The sequence below is a fragment of the Panthera tigris genome, chromosome E1 (assembly GCF_018350195.1).
Source record: "Panthera tigris isolate Pti1 chromosome E1, P.tigris_Pti1_mat1.1, whole genome shotgun sequence".
NCBI classification, from domain to species: domain Eukaryota; kingdom Metazoa; phylum Chordata; class Mammalia; order Carnivora; family Felidae; genus Panthera; species Panthera tigris.
Window position 1 is genome coordinate 16,449,031 of NC_056673.1, and position 15,903 is coordinate 16,464,933.

At 38.2% G+C, this 15,903-nt stretch overlaps 1 protein-coding gene across 2 annotated transcripts in view; it reads left to right on the forward strand.

Annotated features, from left to right (window-relative positions):
* BLMH (bleomycin hydrolase) overlaps positions 1-15,903 on the forward strand; it is a 46,376-nt gene that overhangs the window by 19,130 nt on the left and 11,343 nt on the right. The window contains exons 7-12 of one of the 2 annotated variants that reach the window (XR_006211052.1): positions 5,667-5,822; positions 6,707-6,865; positions 6,979-7,046; positions 8,387-8,504; positions 8,921-9,004; positions 11,215-11,284. Coding sequence is in view for 1 of the 2 variants with exons in the window: in XM_042966016.1 (XP_042821950.1) it covers positions 5,667-5,822; positions 6,707-6,865; positions 6,979-7,046; positions 8,387-8,504; positions 11,215-11,284 (571 nt within the window). In the remaining variant the exon portion in view is untranslated. Of the gene's footprint in view, positions 1-5,666; positions 5,823-6,706; positions 6,866-6,978; positions 7,047-8,386; positions 8,505-8,920; positions 9,005-11,214; positions 11,285-15,903 lie in introns of those variants that run through there. The other variant, XM_042966016.1, reaches the window with a different exon arrangement.

The window sequence follows — 15,903 nt, forward strand, 5'->3', positions numbered from 1 at the left end:
TAAAAATTGAATAAGGGTTTGAAGGAGGGAAAGAGTAAATGTGCTTTCAAACTTCAATGTACTTATGAATCCACTGGAGATCTTATTAAAATGCAGATTGATTCAGGTCTGGATGCAGCTGGAAAGTCTGCATTTCTAACTATTTCTTTGATTCAAACACTGGTCTAGAAGTAACCTCAAAATCATCATTTGACTGTTAGTTATCAGCTCTCTGTATGAGCTCATTTCCTTTAACATGACAGAAAAGGCACATACCTTTTAAGGGTACTTTTTTTTTTTTTAATGTTTATTATTTTTGAGAGAGACTGACAGAGAGCAAGCATGGGGAGGGGTAGAGAGCGAGAGGGAGACACAAAATCTGAACCAGGCTCCAGGCTCTGAGCTGTCAGCACAGAGCCCAACTTGGGGCTCAAACTCACGAACCGTGAGATCATGACCTGAACCGAAGTTGGACGCTTAACCAACTGAGCCACCCAGGCGCCCCTCAGGGTACTTTTTAATGTCTTTCTCTGCCTGAAAACATATTCAGTGCCTCCAGAAAGTATCTCCTCTGTCTGCTCTTGCAGGCACAGGTGAGTGTTTTTGATTTTCTTTTTAACAGATTGTTGCCCTTCTTTCATTCCCCACTAGAAAGCAGTAGAGAGCTGTCTTCTTGGCATTATCAGCAGTCCCCAAGGCCCTGCTCCTTCTCTCTTGTAAATAGCTTATTTACCCTCTACACTGAACTTTCTTCAAAGTTCAGCTATTTTCAGTGACCCCTTTTGTGTCCTTGTGGCCATTCTACTCTGTGATCAATAGGTCATTTTACCTTTGAGCCTAATTCCTCAATCAGTAAGTTGGAGTAGGTCATCTCTTAAGGGCACTGTAGCTTTGCATTTTTTATAGCAGTAAGCAACTAATATTTCTATAGTTCATTAGACTTTATTGTCCACTCTCCCAGCAACCCAGTGTTGTAAAAACAAATGAAGATTCTGTCACTTCTATAGTGGTTCTAGACACCAAAATCTTTTAGCTTTACCAGTTTTCTCCATTTAGTGTAGTTAGGTTGATATCTTTGAACTACCTTGCATTCTAACCCTTCGAATTACCATGGTTTCCTCCATCCTGTGTCTGCCTGTAGCCGGCTTTAAACTCTTGCCCTGGTAAGTGTTCATAGCTGATTGTCAACTATTACATCCTCCCTTCCTCCTCTCACTTGATGTCTGTCTCCCACTGAGCCAGGGCTATGGGAATTGATTCAGTCCCACATCATTTTGTCTTTAAAGTGAGATCCACATATTCCCTGTTCCATGTTGCATGCCTCATGCTTTCTTTGTCCTTTTTTCTTTTTTCCATTCCCTTTATTGATTTTATCATTCGCCATGTAGACTTCAGCAGATCATTGAAAATGAACAGATCTCTCTGGAGAAATTTTTCTAGAGACCCATTATAATGGATCTTTTTTTTATAAAATTAGACTTAAGAGGCAAAACCCTTTATAATTTACATTCTTCCTACTTGTAGACAATATAATAAGAAACATAGGCAATAGTACAAAATGGATATAAACTGGAAATAGGACGTGGGCCATTCTGACACCAGTCGAAGCTTTTCTGATGGATTATAGGTTGGTACACATATCCGCATTTTGAGGTTTAAATTTTTTTTTATGTTTATTTCTGAGACAGAGAGAGAGTATGAGTGGGGGAGGGGCAGAGAGAGAGGGAGACACAGAATCTGAAGCAGGCTCCAGGCTCTGAGCTGTCAGCACAGAGCCCGACGCCGGGCTCGAACTCACAAACCGTGAGATCATGACCTGAGCTGAAGTTGGTCGCTCAACCGACTGAGCTACCCAGGCACCCCTTGAGGTTAGTTTAAACTCCCTATTTATTTATTTATTGGCCTCTGTGCTCACTGTGGGGCTTGAACTCGCGAGGTCAAGTGTTGCATGCTCTGCCGACTGAGCCAGCCAGGCACTCCATAAACTCCCAATAATTTTAATTAGCCAAGGATATAAAATCATAGAAGCCAGCTGGCCACAAGAGGCAGGTATAGATGCAGCATGTCTCAGCATAGCTTCCCTTTGCTCCCCAAAGTATGCAAGGGAAGGATCTCGGTGAATCCTTCACTGAGATAAATTTTTGGCATACCATTGCCGTCTTATATTTGGCTCATGTCACAATTTTAAGACAACATTCTCTGGTGATCTCTAAGGAATAATTACAAACATTGGATTCCTCTGGGGTTTGTTGTTGTTTAGTTTTTAAACTATATTCAGAGTCAACAGGGTCACCTTGTTATTAGTTTGGGAAGTTAGAGAAAAAGCACTTTCAGTTCCCATGTGTCATTGAGACCCATATTTCTCTGCCTTCAGTATTTTAGTGTTTTAGAGAGCCCATATTCCCTGAATCCACTCCCTTGGCTCTCTTTAACACCTTTTTATCGGGTTGGTTCTTATACTAAGTTTAGTCTAAAATCACATTTACAAATTATTTATTCAGTAGGTATTTCTTTAACACATATCCCTGGTACTGTCTAGGCATTGGGATGTAACAGTGAACAACACAGACAGGAATCCTTGCCTTCATATAGTTTACTTTCTTTTAAAAAAATTTTTTTTTCATGTTTATTTATTCTTGAGAGAGAGACAGAATGTGAGTGGGGGAGAGGCAGAGAGACAGGGAGGGAGACACAGAATCTGAAGCAGGCTCTAGGCTCCAAGCTGTCAGCACAGAGCTCGAAATGGGGCTAGAACTCCCGAATTGTGAGATCGTGACCTGAGCCGAAGTCGGACGCTTAACCAACTGAGCCTCCCAGGCGCCCCTAGTTTACTTTCTAATAGAGATGAATAAAATATGTAAAAAGTGTAATATGTTAGAAGGTTAGTGCTATGGAGGAAAATAAAGGAAAGATGGCAAGTGCTGGGATGGGGAGTGGATAATTTCAATTGAAGTCACAAATATATTTTCCTAAATGGATAATTACGGTTTTTCATATGTACTTATAATCTGAGGTATATGGTTATAGTCTTACTTTATTCAATTGTGTATAATGACTTGTGTTCGATGACTAGTATTTTTCTTTCGTCCTGAATGCCAAGTGCGTCTTGTGAGAAGCAGGTGACATTCCCAGGTTGACCACCAGAGAGCAGACTTGGCTATCTAAAGCTCTCTGTCAGTGGTACCTTTGAGAACAGGGAATGTTATTTCAGAACAGCAGAGCCTCTTATCAAGAAGATACAGTGTCACAGACTCTGGAGATTATACTTTGGAAATATTTTTTTTAAGTTAGAGCTTATGTAACTATTGTTAGTTTGCTTGGAGCCAACTGTTCTTTCCAAAGTATTACAAACTGACTTGGAAGTGTTACAAACTGGCTTGGATAATTTATAATCACGGTAAACAAATAATATAAAACAAAGCAACATGTCTCAAATTGTAAGAGAGTAGATAAACTATAATATGTTTACACAGTGGACTACTATACAGCAATAAAGAACAAATTAGTAATACCCACAGCACAGCCAGTGAATCTCACAGGCATTATGTCAACAAAAGAATCAGACGCAAAAGAAAATATGCTGTATGATTCCATTTATTTATTTATTTATTTTTAATTTTTTTTAAATTTTTTTTTAATTTTATTTTTGAGACAGAGAGAGACAGAGCATGAACAGGGGAGGGGCAGAGAGAGAGGGAGACACAGAATCTGAAACAGGCTCCAGGCTCTGAGCTGTCAGCACAGAGCCCGACGCGGGGCTCGAACTCACGGACCGTGAGATCATGACCTGAGCCGAAGTCGGACGCTCAACCAACCAAGCCACCCAGGCGCCCCTGATTCCATTTATATGAAGTTAAAGAACAGGCAAAATTAATCAATGGTTATATAAGTCAAAATGGTACTTACTGTGGGGGAGGTATGGGTTATTGATTGCCAAGGGACCGGGGGACTTCTGGAGCCCCGGAAATGTTCTGTATATTGATATAAATGGTAGTTACATTGGTATGTGTGTATGTAAAAAGTTGAATAGAGCTGTATATTTCAGATTAGTGTACTTTATATACTTACTGAATATATGTTATGTCTCAGTAAAAAAAGTGAGAATAGTAAATAAGGTCATGGAATTTAGATTTGTTGTGGGAGGTAATAGGGAAGCATTATGAAATCTTCAACAGGGAAATGACTTGAAGAAACTAATGTTTCTAAAATTACTCATCCTCTAATGATGTGGAGAATAGAACAGTGTTCAGATCAGCTATTATATCTAGATCAGATATAGTGCTACATGCTATGCTGTAGGAGAGACCAAATATCCATGACCTGGTCCTTATCCTTAAGAAGTTTATGGTCTTTTGAGGAGACAAATTCTATGAAACCGAGAAAGTTACAGTGTCAAATGCTTGATTCGTGGTGGTTTGGAAACAGCACTGAAATCAGATCTGAATTCAAATCCTAATTCTGCCATTTATTAGATTTCTGTTAGTTTTCCCTTGAAGTTTTCCCTTATTAGTTTTCCCTTGAGTATTGGTTTCTCTAGTTGTAAAATGGAAATAACATACTACTTTTGTTTAGAAGATTTAGAGATGTGATATTCAAAGACTATAGTACAGCACGACATTCAGTAAATGTTCCCTTTTCTTAAACCCTGTACCCATAGAGCTTTAAAAACAAAACAAAACAAAACAAAAAAAACAACGTATGACCTTAATTCAGACCATGGTTCTGGCATTTATTGGCTATGTGACCTTAAGTAGATCTTAATTTCTTCGAGTCTCAATCTCTTGGGGGAAAAAAAAGAGAGGGGAAATTATACCTTGAGAGAGTGTTATGAGAATTAACAAAGCCTAGCAGATACCTAGTATCTAACATAAAATAGCCACACTCAATAAATATTCATTTCTCTGGAATGTAATGGAGTATACAAATGTGTAGTACAAATAATGCAGATAATAAGTGATGAAATTGGATCAGGGTGGTAACTGTGGGGTAGAGATTATGTTATATTTTTAAAAAGATATAGCAAATTTGATAGAGCAGGCCTTATACAACATATTTCTTTATGCTTCTATTTTTGTCTTTTTATAAGATGAAAATAATGCAAAATATATCCTTGGATTATAATGATAACTTGAAAGGTGTGACATCATTAGAAAATATGTTAGGGTCTCGTGACCCCAAAAATGGTACCTTCCACTAGAAGTTATTTTTGCTCTAATAATACTTTTAATAGGCATTATCCAAGCTCCAACTGAAAAGTTAATGCCTTTTCTGTTAGTGGAGATCCCTGTCATAATCAATGGAAAACCTAGATGCCTAAAGGGAAGGAAATCCATTTGTAAAATACATCATTATTTGTCACTTAAAATATAATCACCAGAGTAGCAACCCAGATCTTATTGGGTATCAGTGGTGAGCGGTTTCTTGGCTAAAGAAGTATAATTTGCAGGGAAAATCCTAAGCACTAACTATTAACATTTCAGAATTGTATTGTTTAGAGTGTTTATGAACTCACAAGTTGAATGATCTCAAGTCCTAGACATCAGCCTTCAAATTTTTGGAAGTATTAGATTTCCTGTGAAACTTCTGGCTTAAATAAGCTGCTGATTTCTTGTGTTTCCCAAGCTTGAAGAAAATGACGAGGTAACACTTTTCCCTAGCCATTGCTCATTTGTCCTCCTTTCTTCCAGATATTCCGAGTGGTGTGCATTTGTTTGGGTAATCCACCAGAGACATTTACCTGGGAGTATCGAGACAAAGATAAAAATTATCAGAAGATTGGCCCCATAACACCGTTGGAGTTTTACAGGGAACATGTCAAACCACTCTTCAATATGGAAAATAAGGTTGGAGACAGGCACTGGCAGCCACTGGCTATTTACTTTCAGATACCTGTTGACTACAGGGAAGGGCATAAGATTCTTGGGTTAACATGCAATCATCAAACAAGACACTAAACACACTTTTTTCCCCCTTCCTCTGACATATTTTATGTACTTACTTATAAAGTTGATCATCTCAGGATCTGTCACCTTTCCTCAGTGCTCCTCTTCAGAGACTTTTCTAACTTTAGGCCAGCAGTCAGTTTAACTCGCACATGCTTCCATGATTTGGGCCCAGAATCAATCTCAAGTGCAAGACCATAAAAGGAGATTAGGTGTTTCTCACTGTGGGTTCAGAGCACCTCTGTACTGTGGGCTCATTAGGAACCCTCTCGTGCAAGGGAGCACTGTCCTCTCCTAGTTTTTTCTGCTCTCTTCATGTCTTCTCCACCAATTTAGCAAGATGACCAGAGCCTCTTACTTTGTTGGTATCTTGACCCTCTTATAAGCAAATGACATTATCAGTGGAATCCCAGCTTGGTTGCTGTATTGCCAGGAGTTGAGCTCGTCTTGTAACTTGAGAGCAAGGATCTTCTAGAGATGTCATCTCTATCTTGCCTTGATACCCCTTGCATACAGTTCTTCAGAATTAGTTTTGGGGAAATTCTTGCCAGTAGGAAAAACAAGTAGATGTAGCTCCCAAAGGGTGTCCCCAACTGGATTCTGCAAGAATCTCTCACATGACTCACTTTTTGTTTCTTTGTTATTTAACACAAGGTATTTGTAATGTTTTTTTCTTGTAGGCAGAGGTGATGAGTTTGATGCCCACATATGAACTTAGAGGAGAGGTGTGTGTGTCTTGTTTCACATTCCTGGTTTTCTAATCAACGTGGTATTGATCTCAATAGATTTGTTTAGTGAATGACCCTCGGCCCCAGCACAAGTACAACAGAGTTTACACAGTGGACTACTTAAGCAATATGGTTGGCGGGAGAAAAACTCTATATAACAACCAGCCCATTGACTTCTTGAAGAAGATGGTTGCAGCCTCCATCAAAGATGGAGAGGTTGGTGTTGTTTCTGTGCTTCCACATTGGGGTTAAAACCTCCACTTGTTTGGTGTATTAGGAAAATAGGATTTATGTTGACTTTCTTTTTTTCCTCTTTCCTCCATTTCTAGGCTGTGTGGTTTGGCTGCGATGTTGGAAAACACTTCAGTGGCAAGCTGGGCCTCAGTGACATGAATGTGTGAGTACAAGAAATTTAAAATAAAAAATCCTTTGTGGGTTGTTACTATTGGAGTGTACTCTTGGTATGAAATGACTCAGCTGAGGTTCACCCAAAGATTAAGGGTCAAGGGTGGATCTCTCTCTTTCCATCTTGTAGAGTTTGAGGACTCATAGCAGAACCTCCACGTACATACATGCTCTAACCTGGGAAGTCAAGATCATACTTCATACTAAGTTGAAATTATTGCATGTTCCTGAAAAGCCATCCTATATGAGAAAAGCATTTTTAAAAATACTTGCTCTTTAAGTCTGCTCAGTGCATTTAAGATGTAATGAAAGTTTTTTTTTAGATTTCTTATTCGCTATTTCATCCTTAACTACTTCTCTTTGATGCCTTATGTATTTTGTCTTTATGACAAGTAGGACTAATTTCCATGTATGCTTTAAAGCATTTTCCTGGTTGTTTATGACAGTGAAGATTCATTTGCTAACTAAATCATACAAAATTCCTTGACTATTATAAAATACACCCCTTTATGCTTTCTTATTGTTACTTATAAAAAGTTGAGAAATTAGCTGACAGTTAACAACAGAGGAAAGAAATCTGCTAAAAGAGAGAATTCATGTTTTTTTTTTAACTTTGACAATATTCTTGAATATTTTTGACATTGTTTATTTAAATTTCACCATCAACAGTGATCTAAATGAATTCAGAAACTGAATGAATTCAGCTCAGAAGAGATCTTTTTTATTTTTTTAAGTTACTTCAAAAGTTTGTTTTTTTGTTTCTTCTTGGTGGGGCGGGGCTCCTGGGTGGCTCAATTGGTTGAGCATCTGACTTATGCTCAGGTTCATGATCTCCTGGTTTGTGGGTTTGAGTCCCGCATCTGGCTCTCTGCTGTCAGCGCTGAGTCCACTTCGGATCCTCTGACTCCCTCTCTCTCTGCCCCTCCCCTGCTCGCACTCTCTCAAATATAAACAAACACTTAAAAAAAAAAAGGCTTTTTTACAGTTTTTCTTGCCAAAATGACCATTACAAACTCATCTTGTCAGCTTTTTGATATGGGGAATGTTTATATCAACATATTGAAGTAATATGTTTAATTACTTCATATTTTAATATCAACATATTGAAGTAATATGTTTACTTCATATTTTTCTCAGTACTCTTGTGACACATAGAGAATGGAATCCCATCGAGAGACTAAATTCTGCATGTGTATTCTCTGAAATGCTACAGCCCATATTTATTTGGAACTGTTGAGCCCCTTCAGTTTCTTCTGTATTCCTTTAAATCCCAAAGCCGGTTTTCCCCCTTGATTGTACTGTCTTTATTCTGTACTACCATTCTTTTTACAGCTATGATCATGAGTTAGTGTTTGGTGTCTCCTTGAAGAACATGAATAAAGCTGAGAGGTTGACTTTTGGTGAGTCACTTATGACCCACGCCATGACCTTCACTGCTGTCTCAGAGAAGGTATGACCCTCAGCATGCCTACTGCAGTGTTTGCACAGATGGACCTACATTCTCCTGTAGACTGTTATCCAAGAGAGCTTCATTCATGTGATTTCTGTTAAAAGTTAACTTCCAAGTAAAACATTGTACTCGCGTCACTTGGGGTTTGGCTGCCTGCTCAGAGGTAATAAAAATAGGAACTTTCAATGAGGAGCAGAATTTGGGTCAAAGAGAGTAGGGAAGGAACAGCTTTTTTGTGACTTTGGAAGTTCTTGGTGTGAAGAGAAATCAGCAAGAGAACCTGGGGGAGAAGATAACTTCTATTTATAAGGAATTAACTTATAAATAAAATAACTTCTATTTATAAGGAATTAAATTATGTTCATATCTTGATGACTTATGTTTTTAGACTTACCTTCTTTTCATTTGTCATTCAGATTCTTCTGCAGTAAAATTTCAGGAACAGTAATTTGAGGATTTTGTGCCCATTACTGGATTTATGCACAGCTATTCAGGAAAATGTAAATATAAAGTATTTAGAATTTCCTATGAAATACTGTGAAAAGTAGTGTCACTATTTCTAGGACACAGTGTTGGAAACAGTAACTGAAATTTTATCTTTCACAAATAAGCTCACCCATTTCTAGGCTGTAAAGTGTATATTTTACTCCTGTGCTAGTGATCAAAGGAAAAAAAGGCTTCAAACTACTTTAATTCTTTACCATCATAGCAGAAATGTTCTTTTTGTAGCCAAATCACTGGAAAGTCACAGAATAACTACCTTGACATTAGAAGCAAAACATTAGAAGGAACTTTTCATAAAATACTATAAAAAATAGAATGAAATACAAAATTAAATAAAATACTAAAATACTTAGAATAAAATATTGAGTTCATATTTGTATGTTTGGACTGCTATATTGTAAAATTTAGTGGATTTATAAATAAAGGTGGATTTCGTGAAGCTCCTTAAATTAAATTTTTAAATTTTTTAGAGGATTATTAAAGGACAAAAATAAATGAAAAGCCTGTAATTTCCAGGAGAGGTTCAGCTTTTTATCAGTTTCCATCTGTGTGATATTCCTGTTTTTCAGAACTAAGAATCATACATACTTACTCAGAAATAAAAATCATACATACTATGTCATTTTCTGTGGAACTTCCATTCTTTGATTGGTATGGTTTATTAAGATGTCATTTTTTCCTCAGGGAAATGGAGCCACTTTATGTGCTAATAGTATAAAGCAGAATTTATATTATCATAACTGGAATTTTATATTGAGATTTCTCTCTTCCCTCCAATTTGGGGTTTGACTGCCAAAACTAGTTTGCACTGCATTTGAACGGTTATACAAAAATAAGCGCTAGTAGCTACACTCTGGGATATCTTTCTTGTTGCTGATTTCTTGGAATCCCTATGAGGGAGGTCCAGGTATTATTCTATATTTGTAGATGACATAGAGAACAGCTGTATGTAGGCCATGCAGGAATTCATTGGCAAAGGAAAGGAGAGGAGACATTTGCAGACTCATTGTAATAAATGACCCTAGGTAATACAGATTCTAACAGATCTAATACAGATATTTAAAAGGAAAATAAATATATTCTACAGTGAGGGGGGTAGAAAACCAGAACACACATCTAATAGGCGAGCCCCAGAATGTAGAGTTTAATTATGTGGTTTTGAAGGTACCTAGGGCTGCGATGCAGGGGTAGTACAGATAAGGGTGTTTGAAACTTGTTGATTTGATTTTTGGCTATTTCTGAGACTGAAAATTACTGAGATCTAAGAAAACTGCCAAGAGTAGAGTCAAATCCCATGTAGCTGAGACTCATGCAGTTATATGCAAGTGGGAGTTGACAGATGAAATCATTAGGAGATAATGCAGTAGCCAACTCTTCTTCTCATGCTACAAAGATTTAAGTTGTTTTGACATCAGCAAATGCCCTGGGTAAACATAAAAGAATAAAGTCTTTTCCCAAATGGAGCCTTCCTCTTGTCCCTTTCTGTGTCACTATAGTAAAGGTTATAAATGAAGGTTATCATGGTAAGTGTCATTGTTCCTTTAAGAAGATTATAATTGAGTTTATTTTATTAATGAAGATAGAGGAGGGAGAACGGTAGAACCATCTGGATTTTGTTTTATGAAAATAGTCCTTTTGCTTTGCCATTCAATCTGTATTGTATTAAATTCAGTACTTGTGTAACTGAATCAGTAAAAGTGCACATTTGGAGAGTATCATTACTTGGTTCCCCTAAGGAGAAAATTAGGCTGTATGATGAAAATATATTTGTTTTCTTTTTAAAACTCTGACTAGGTCTTAGAATCATTTCTATAATCAATATAGTGGGAAGCCTTTACAAAGAATGCTAATTGATTAAAAGCAAGGGTCCCCGTCTTCAGATGGTATTCACCACTTTTAGTAATTTAATATTTTGTATTTTCAGCCAAGGAGCATTTTATTATGCTTATTTTTAGTATAGACTACAGTGTAATGGAGAAAATAGTATTTATTAGATTTCTTGCATTTTTACCTCGAGAGTTAAACCCCATTTCTATTAGAGTATCCCTTTAGTTATAGTAGAGAATATTTGGCCCTGGTCATGTAGATCATGGCTGTATAGAGAAGGCTGTTTCTTCTAAGTGGCTGAAGAAGAGCTAAAATTATGTGACACCTCAGCAGGAGGGATCTAGTTTCAGACCATACACTGTTATCCACTTTTTTGCAGGATGATCAGGATGGTACATTTGTGAAATGGAGAGTGGAGAATTCATGGGGTGAAGATCATGGCCACAAAGGTGAGCTTAATCTGATAATACTAACTCGGGGTTGACTGGAGTCGGTGCTACTCTGCCTCCTAAGACATATGAGTAAAAAGCTGCACTAGTGTGGAGTATTTTTCAGTAATTAGTCTATTAGCTAGATTATTCTATGGAAAATCTAAGGATCTGGTGTGCCCCCACGATCCCTGTGACCAGCATGGTGTGCCAGAACCCACAGTTTATCTCTGACACCAATATGTGCTAGCATTCATTCTAAACCATGCTGACCCTTCTAGATCTTGTACCAGAATCACTTGACCAATGACCAAATGCTATTTGGTGTATTTTCACCTACTGCGCTCTCTAGAAAGTTAAAGCCTTCTGAGTGGGAGAATAGGATTGGCAAGAAACTTTAGGCATTTATTGGAGAGTCCTTAGAAGTCCAAAGAGCAGAGGAGCTCTCTGGTTACCGTTTAGAACTGCTCTATTCTGACAAATCAAAACCCAGGCAGAAGTCATAAGGACATTATAGTAATTAGGCTAAAAGCTAACAGGTAATAGGTAATATGAGTTGGAGAAAAATAAATAGATATATAAGCAAAATGAAGAAAATAAAAATTCCTAATAGTGATATCAGCCAGAGATCACCATTGACTAACAGTTTAGGGTATATCCTTGCAAATTTTTGAGACCATATATTTCAAGACAGTTTTTCATAGTAAATCAAAGCCTTCTAAGGTGTTTTTATGCTTTAATTTTTAGGGTTTCAAACCCAAAGTGGCAACCCACCATAAAGTATTGTACGTGTGTGCTGGTGGCATTTTGTAGCCACTCTTTCCCACAGCCCATATTCTTTTAAAAAAAAAATTTTTTTTTTAACGTTTATTTATTTTTGAGACAGAGAGAGACAGAGCATGAACAGGGGAGGGGCAGAGAGAGAGGGAGACACAGAATCTGAAGCAGGCTCCAGGCTCTGAGCCGTCAGCCCAGAGCCCGACGCGGGGCTCAAACTCACAGACCGCAAGATCGTGACCTGGGCTGAAGTCGGATGTCTAACCGACTGAGCCACCCAGGCGCCCCCCCACAGCCCATATTCTTAACATTAGTCAGTGGATTCTGGTTAGGAAAAACATCATAACCACAGCTTACTAGACCAGTTAGGAGACTGAGAAGAATTAGGTAGGAAATCCAGTAGATACCCAAACACTTAGAATCAAACTTCAGCATACATCCCACCAATCAGGAATCAGCCAGAAACATCCTTATTGAAAAAGAAAATAGAGATCTCAGCAGCTCTTTGCCTGTTGCCTCCCTGTATGTTTAGATAGTGATTTCCCAGCTATGTTTTTCAGAGCCGTAGGATTTCCAAAGGTAAAAGATGGAGAAGAAAGGGTGTGGAGGTTTGGAAGTGAGCAGATGGGGCGTCAGTCATTTATATTTTCAAACTACTGTCTTAGAAGAGTCTGTTAACCTGAGTTTTAAACTTGAGTGTGCTGTGATTCAGCAGCATGGGCCCATACATGACAGCCAAAACCTGGAAGCCATTTAATTTGTCTTTCCAAGTCTTTTCATCTCCCCGTGATAGGATCATTGGTAGATTTTGACTAACCATCCCCAGGATCTGCTGTGAAACTCAGCAGCTCGGTGTTTATATGTAAACAAATACCAGGGCTGTTAGTGCAGTTCATCATCAGATAGTTGCATATCTCCCTGCTGTTATTCTGTGATTGTGGGCACTTATTAATTAAATTAACTGGTGTGAATTAAAGTATAATATATTTCAGTGTTTATTTTTGAGAGAGAGAGAGAGAGCATGCATATTAGAGGAGGGGCAGAGAGAGAGGGAGACAGAATCCCAAGCAGTCTCCATACCATCAGCGTGAGCGCAGAGCCCAATGCGGAGCTCAAACCCATGAACCGCAAGATCATGACCTGAGCCGAAATCAAAAATTAGACCCTTAACCGACTGAGCCACCTGGGTACCCCCCCAAGTGCAGCATATTTTAAAATTGGTGATTCCTTATATGATGAATTTTGTTTTAAGACAAACACACATAGGGATCAGATGGAGAGGAGTAGAAACCTGAACAAACCTAGCAGAAAGTAACGGACACTCATAATTCAGTTACATCTGCAAATTGGTAGTAGTTAAGAAATGGATGCAGAGGAATAGCTTGTCTTAATTTGGAAGGATTTGATATTTGTAACATTTTACAACATAAGATACTGCTCCAGATGGACCTCTGTAGCTTCTGTTTCATTTTTGGTCTAATTTGGTCCCTTGTAATTGGGCTTGTGTCCATAATGGTTAGTGTCTAGGAAGTGGACTCAAGTTACGGTTTGTTTAGATGAGCCTGGACCTGTTGGCTTGCTTCTGTGATATTTTTCCATCTGTCACAGTCACTCAATTTATAGATAGTAGTGTTTTTTGTTGGTCTCAGCCTGTCCATAGCCGGTGTCGTGGCTTGACCGCCCTTGTGGTTTTTACTATGATTACAGGATACCCTTAAGTGGTAACCATCAGGAAACTTTGAAAAAGTAAAAGTTTATTGCTTACAGAACCTGGAAATTACACAGCTCACGTGGGGCCAGACATTGAGGTCACAGGTAGACAGAGAGCATGCACATGCCTGAGGTTCTGCTTTAAATAGAATTGAGGATGGGAAACTAGGGTTTTGCAGGCTCACTGTTTACTGGTGAATTTAAAACATAAGAGCAGGAACTTAAAGCGTGGGAAGAGAAGAAGCAAGTGGCCTAAATGGTCAGTTATTGAAATCAACTAGGATTTCTAAAACAAAGGAGCCTCAGTTGGGGGAGGTGGCCTGGCTCTTTCTCTAGTCACGTGGCTGACAATGTGTTTATTTGAGATAAACATCTTGGCAGTGGATGCCATTGCAATCAAAGCCTAAGTCAGGCACTTGCATTACAAAACAACAACAACAACAACAACAACAACAAACCTCTCAGGGTTTACACTACATGGTAGTATCCATTTAAGAGAGAATAAACACATAAAGTCAGACAAGTGCTTTCTTCTGTGTAGTGTGAGTTATTGCCTTTATTACTTTGGACCTAAATACTCTTAACGAGGATTCTGGGCCACTATTATTTTTTTTCCCATTCAACTATACCTCTTTACTTACTCAAAAGTTTTATTTTTGCTAACTTATTCCATTATGTTGAGAGAACTGAGGTCTTGATCCTTGTGATCTGCCTGTAATCCTTGGTGAAATCTTCAGCTATCTAGTTAAGATTAAACTAACTTTTTTGTTGTTGTTCTTGAATAACTAAAATGCCTGAGATTATGCAGAGCAAAGCATTTCAGTGGAGAACTAAAAGCTAAGAAATTGAGGAGTGGGGAATAAGGAATAGTTCATTCAAAGCCAAAATAAATAAATTATTTTCATGTGTTTCTTAGTGATGTTCTTTTTTACTTAACAGGAAGGAAGGAAAGAAAACATAAATCTAACTTCATTAGCATACTTGGCCTGACCTTAGGAGAGTGTGTATAGTATGTTGTTATGCTGGCAATATGTGTTTACCCCAGTGAGGCCCTCCTATCTGGCATCCTGGTGGGCATTGGCTGGCATGTGTGAAGCAGAAGCTCTGTTTGTGCTCCCTCTGGAGACATGACAGCCTTAAACAGCAATGCTGGGATTTTGTTTCTGTAGATAACATTGTTAACAGTTTGTTACTATTCTCTTTGGGATTTCTGCCTGTTAAGACTGATGGTTTCTGAAAAAGCAGTGTTGATAATACAAGCCAGATGTAAACAGAACAGAGATACTTAGGCATGCTGCCCTTGCCCTCTCCTCAGTCCTGGCTTTGGTCTTCCCCATCGGTCCTGTTTCCCCAAGTGAACAAAAGTACTTTCTGACCACAAGAGATATAAAAAGAGAAATTCATTCTTGTCTTACTGGGCCCATTGGGTTACTTCATGTTGGTGAATTCCAGTATTCTTAGTCAGCTGGACTGAAAATTGGATGCATATCTAACATGTTGTATTACCAACAAGGCTTTCTTTTTGCACCTGCTTCTTAAAATACTTAGCTGTGTGTTTTGTATGTTTATGGATCGTATCAGAAAAGGCGGGGGCGTGCCTAGCTGGCTCAGTCAGTAGAACATGTGACTCTTGATCTTAAGGTTGTGAGTTCAAGCCCCACGTTGAGTGTAGCGTTTACTTAAAAAAATTAAAATCTTAAAAAAAAGAAAAAGAAATGAATTTCACAACTGGATAAGGGAACAGACCTTGGGACTTGTTACACTGCCTACCATTTGGAGAAGTTGGTAGACTTATTAGAGTAAAATGGTTTGTAAAGTATTTAAGAATTTAAAATAGAGGAAATAACCTTTGGTGTTTCTCTTAGTCAGAAAATCACTTGAAAAGAGGACGCTCTTCAAGCCAAAATAAGCGGCAGGTCATCTAGATAATAAGTGATAGAACCAGAATTATACCCAGAAAGTCTGACACTAGAGCCAGTTTTCTTAACCACTGAACTCTACTTCCTCTCAGTTTCTCTGTTCTTGTAGCTTCTATTCCACTCATGGAATAACAGAACAACAGAACAATTCATGATCTTTGGTGATCGGAAACTAGTGGTTGAGGGAACATATAAAACCATAAAGGATTGGAGACATCATGTAAATGGCTGATG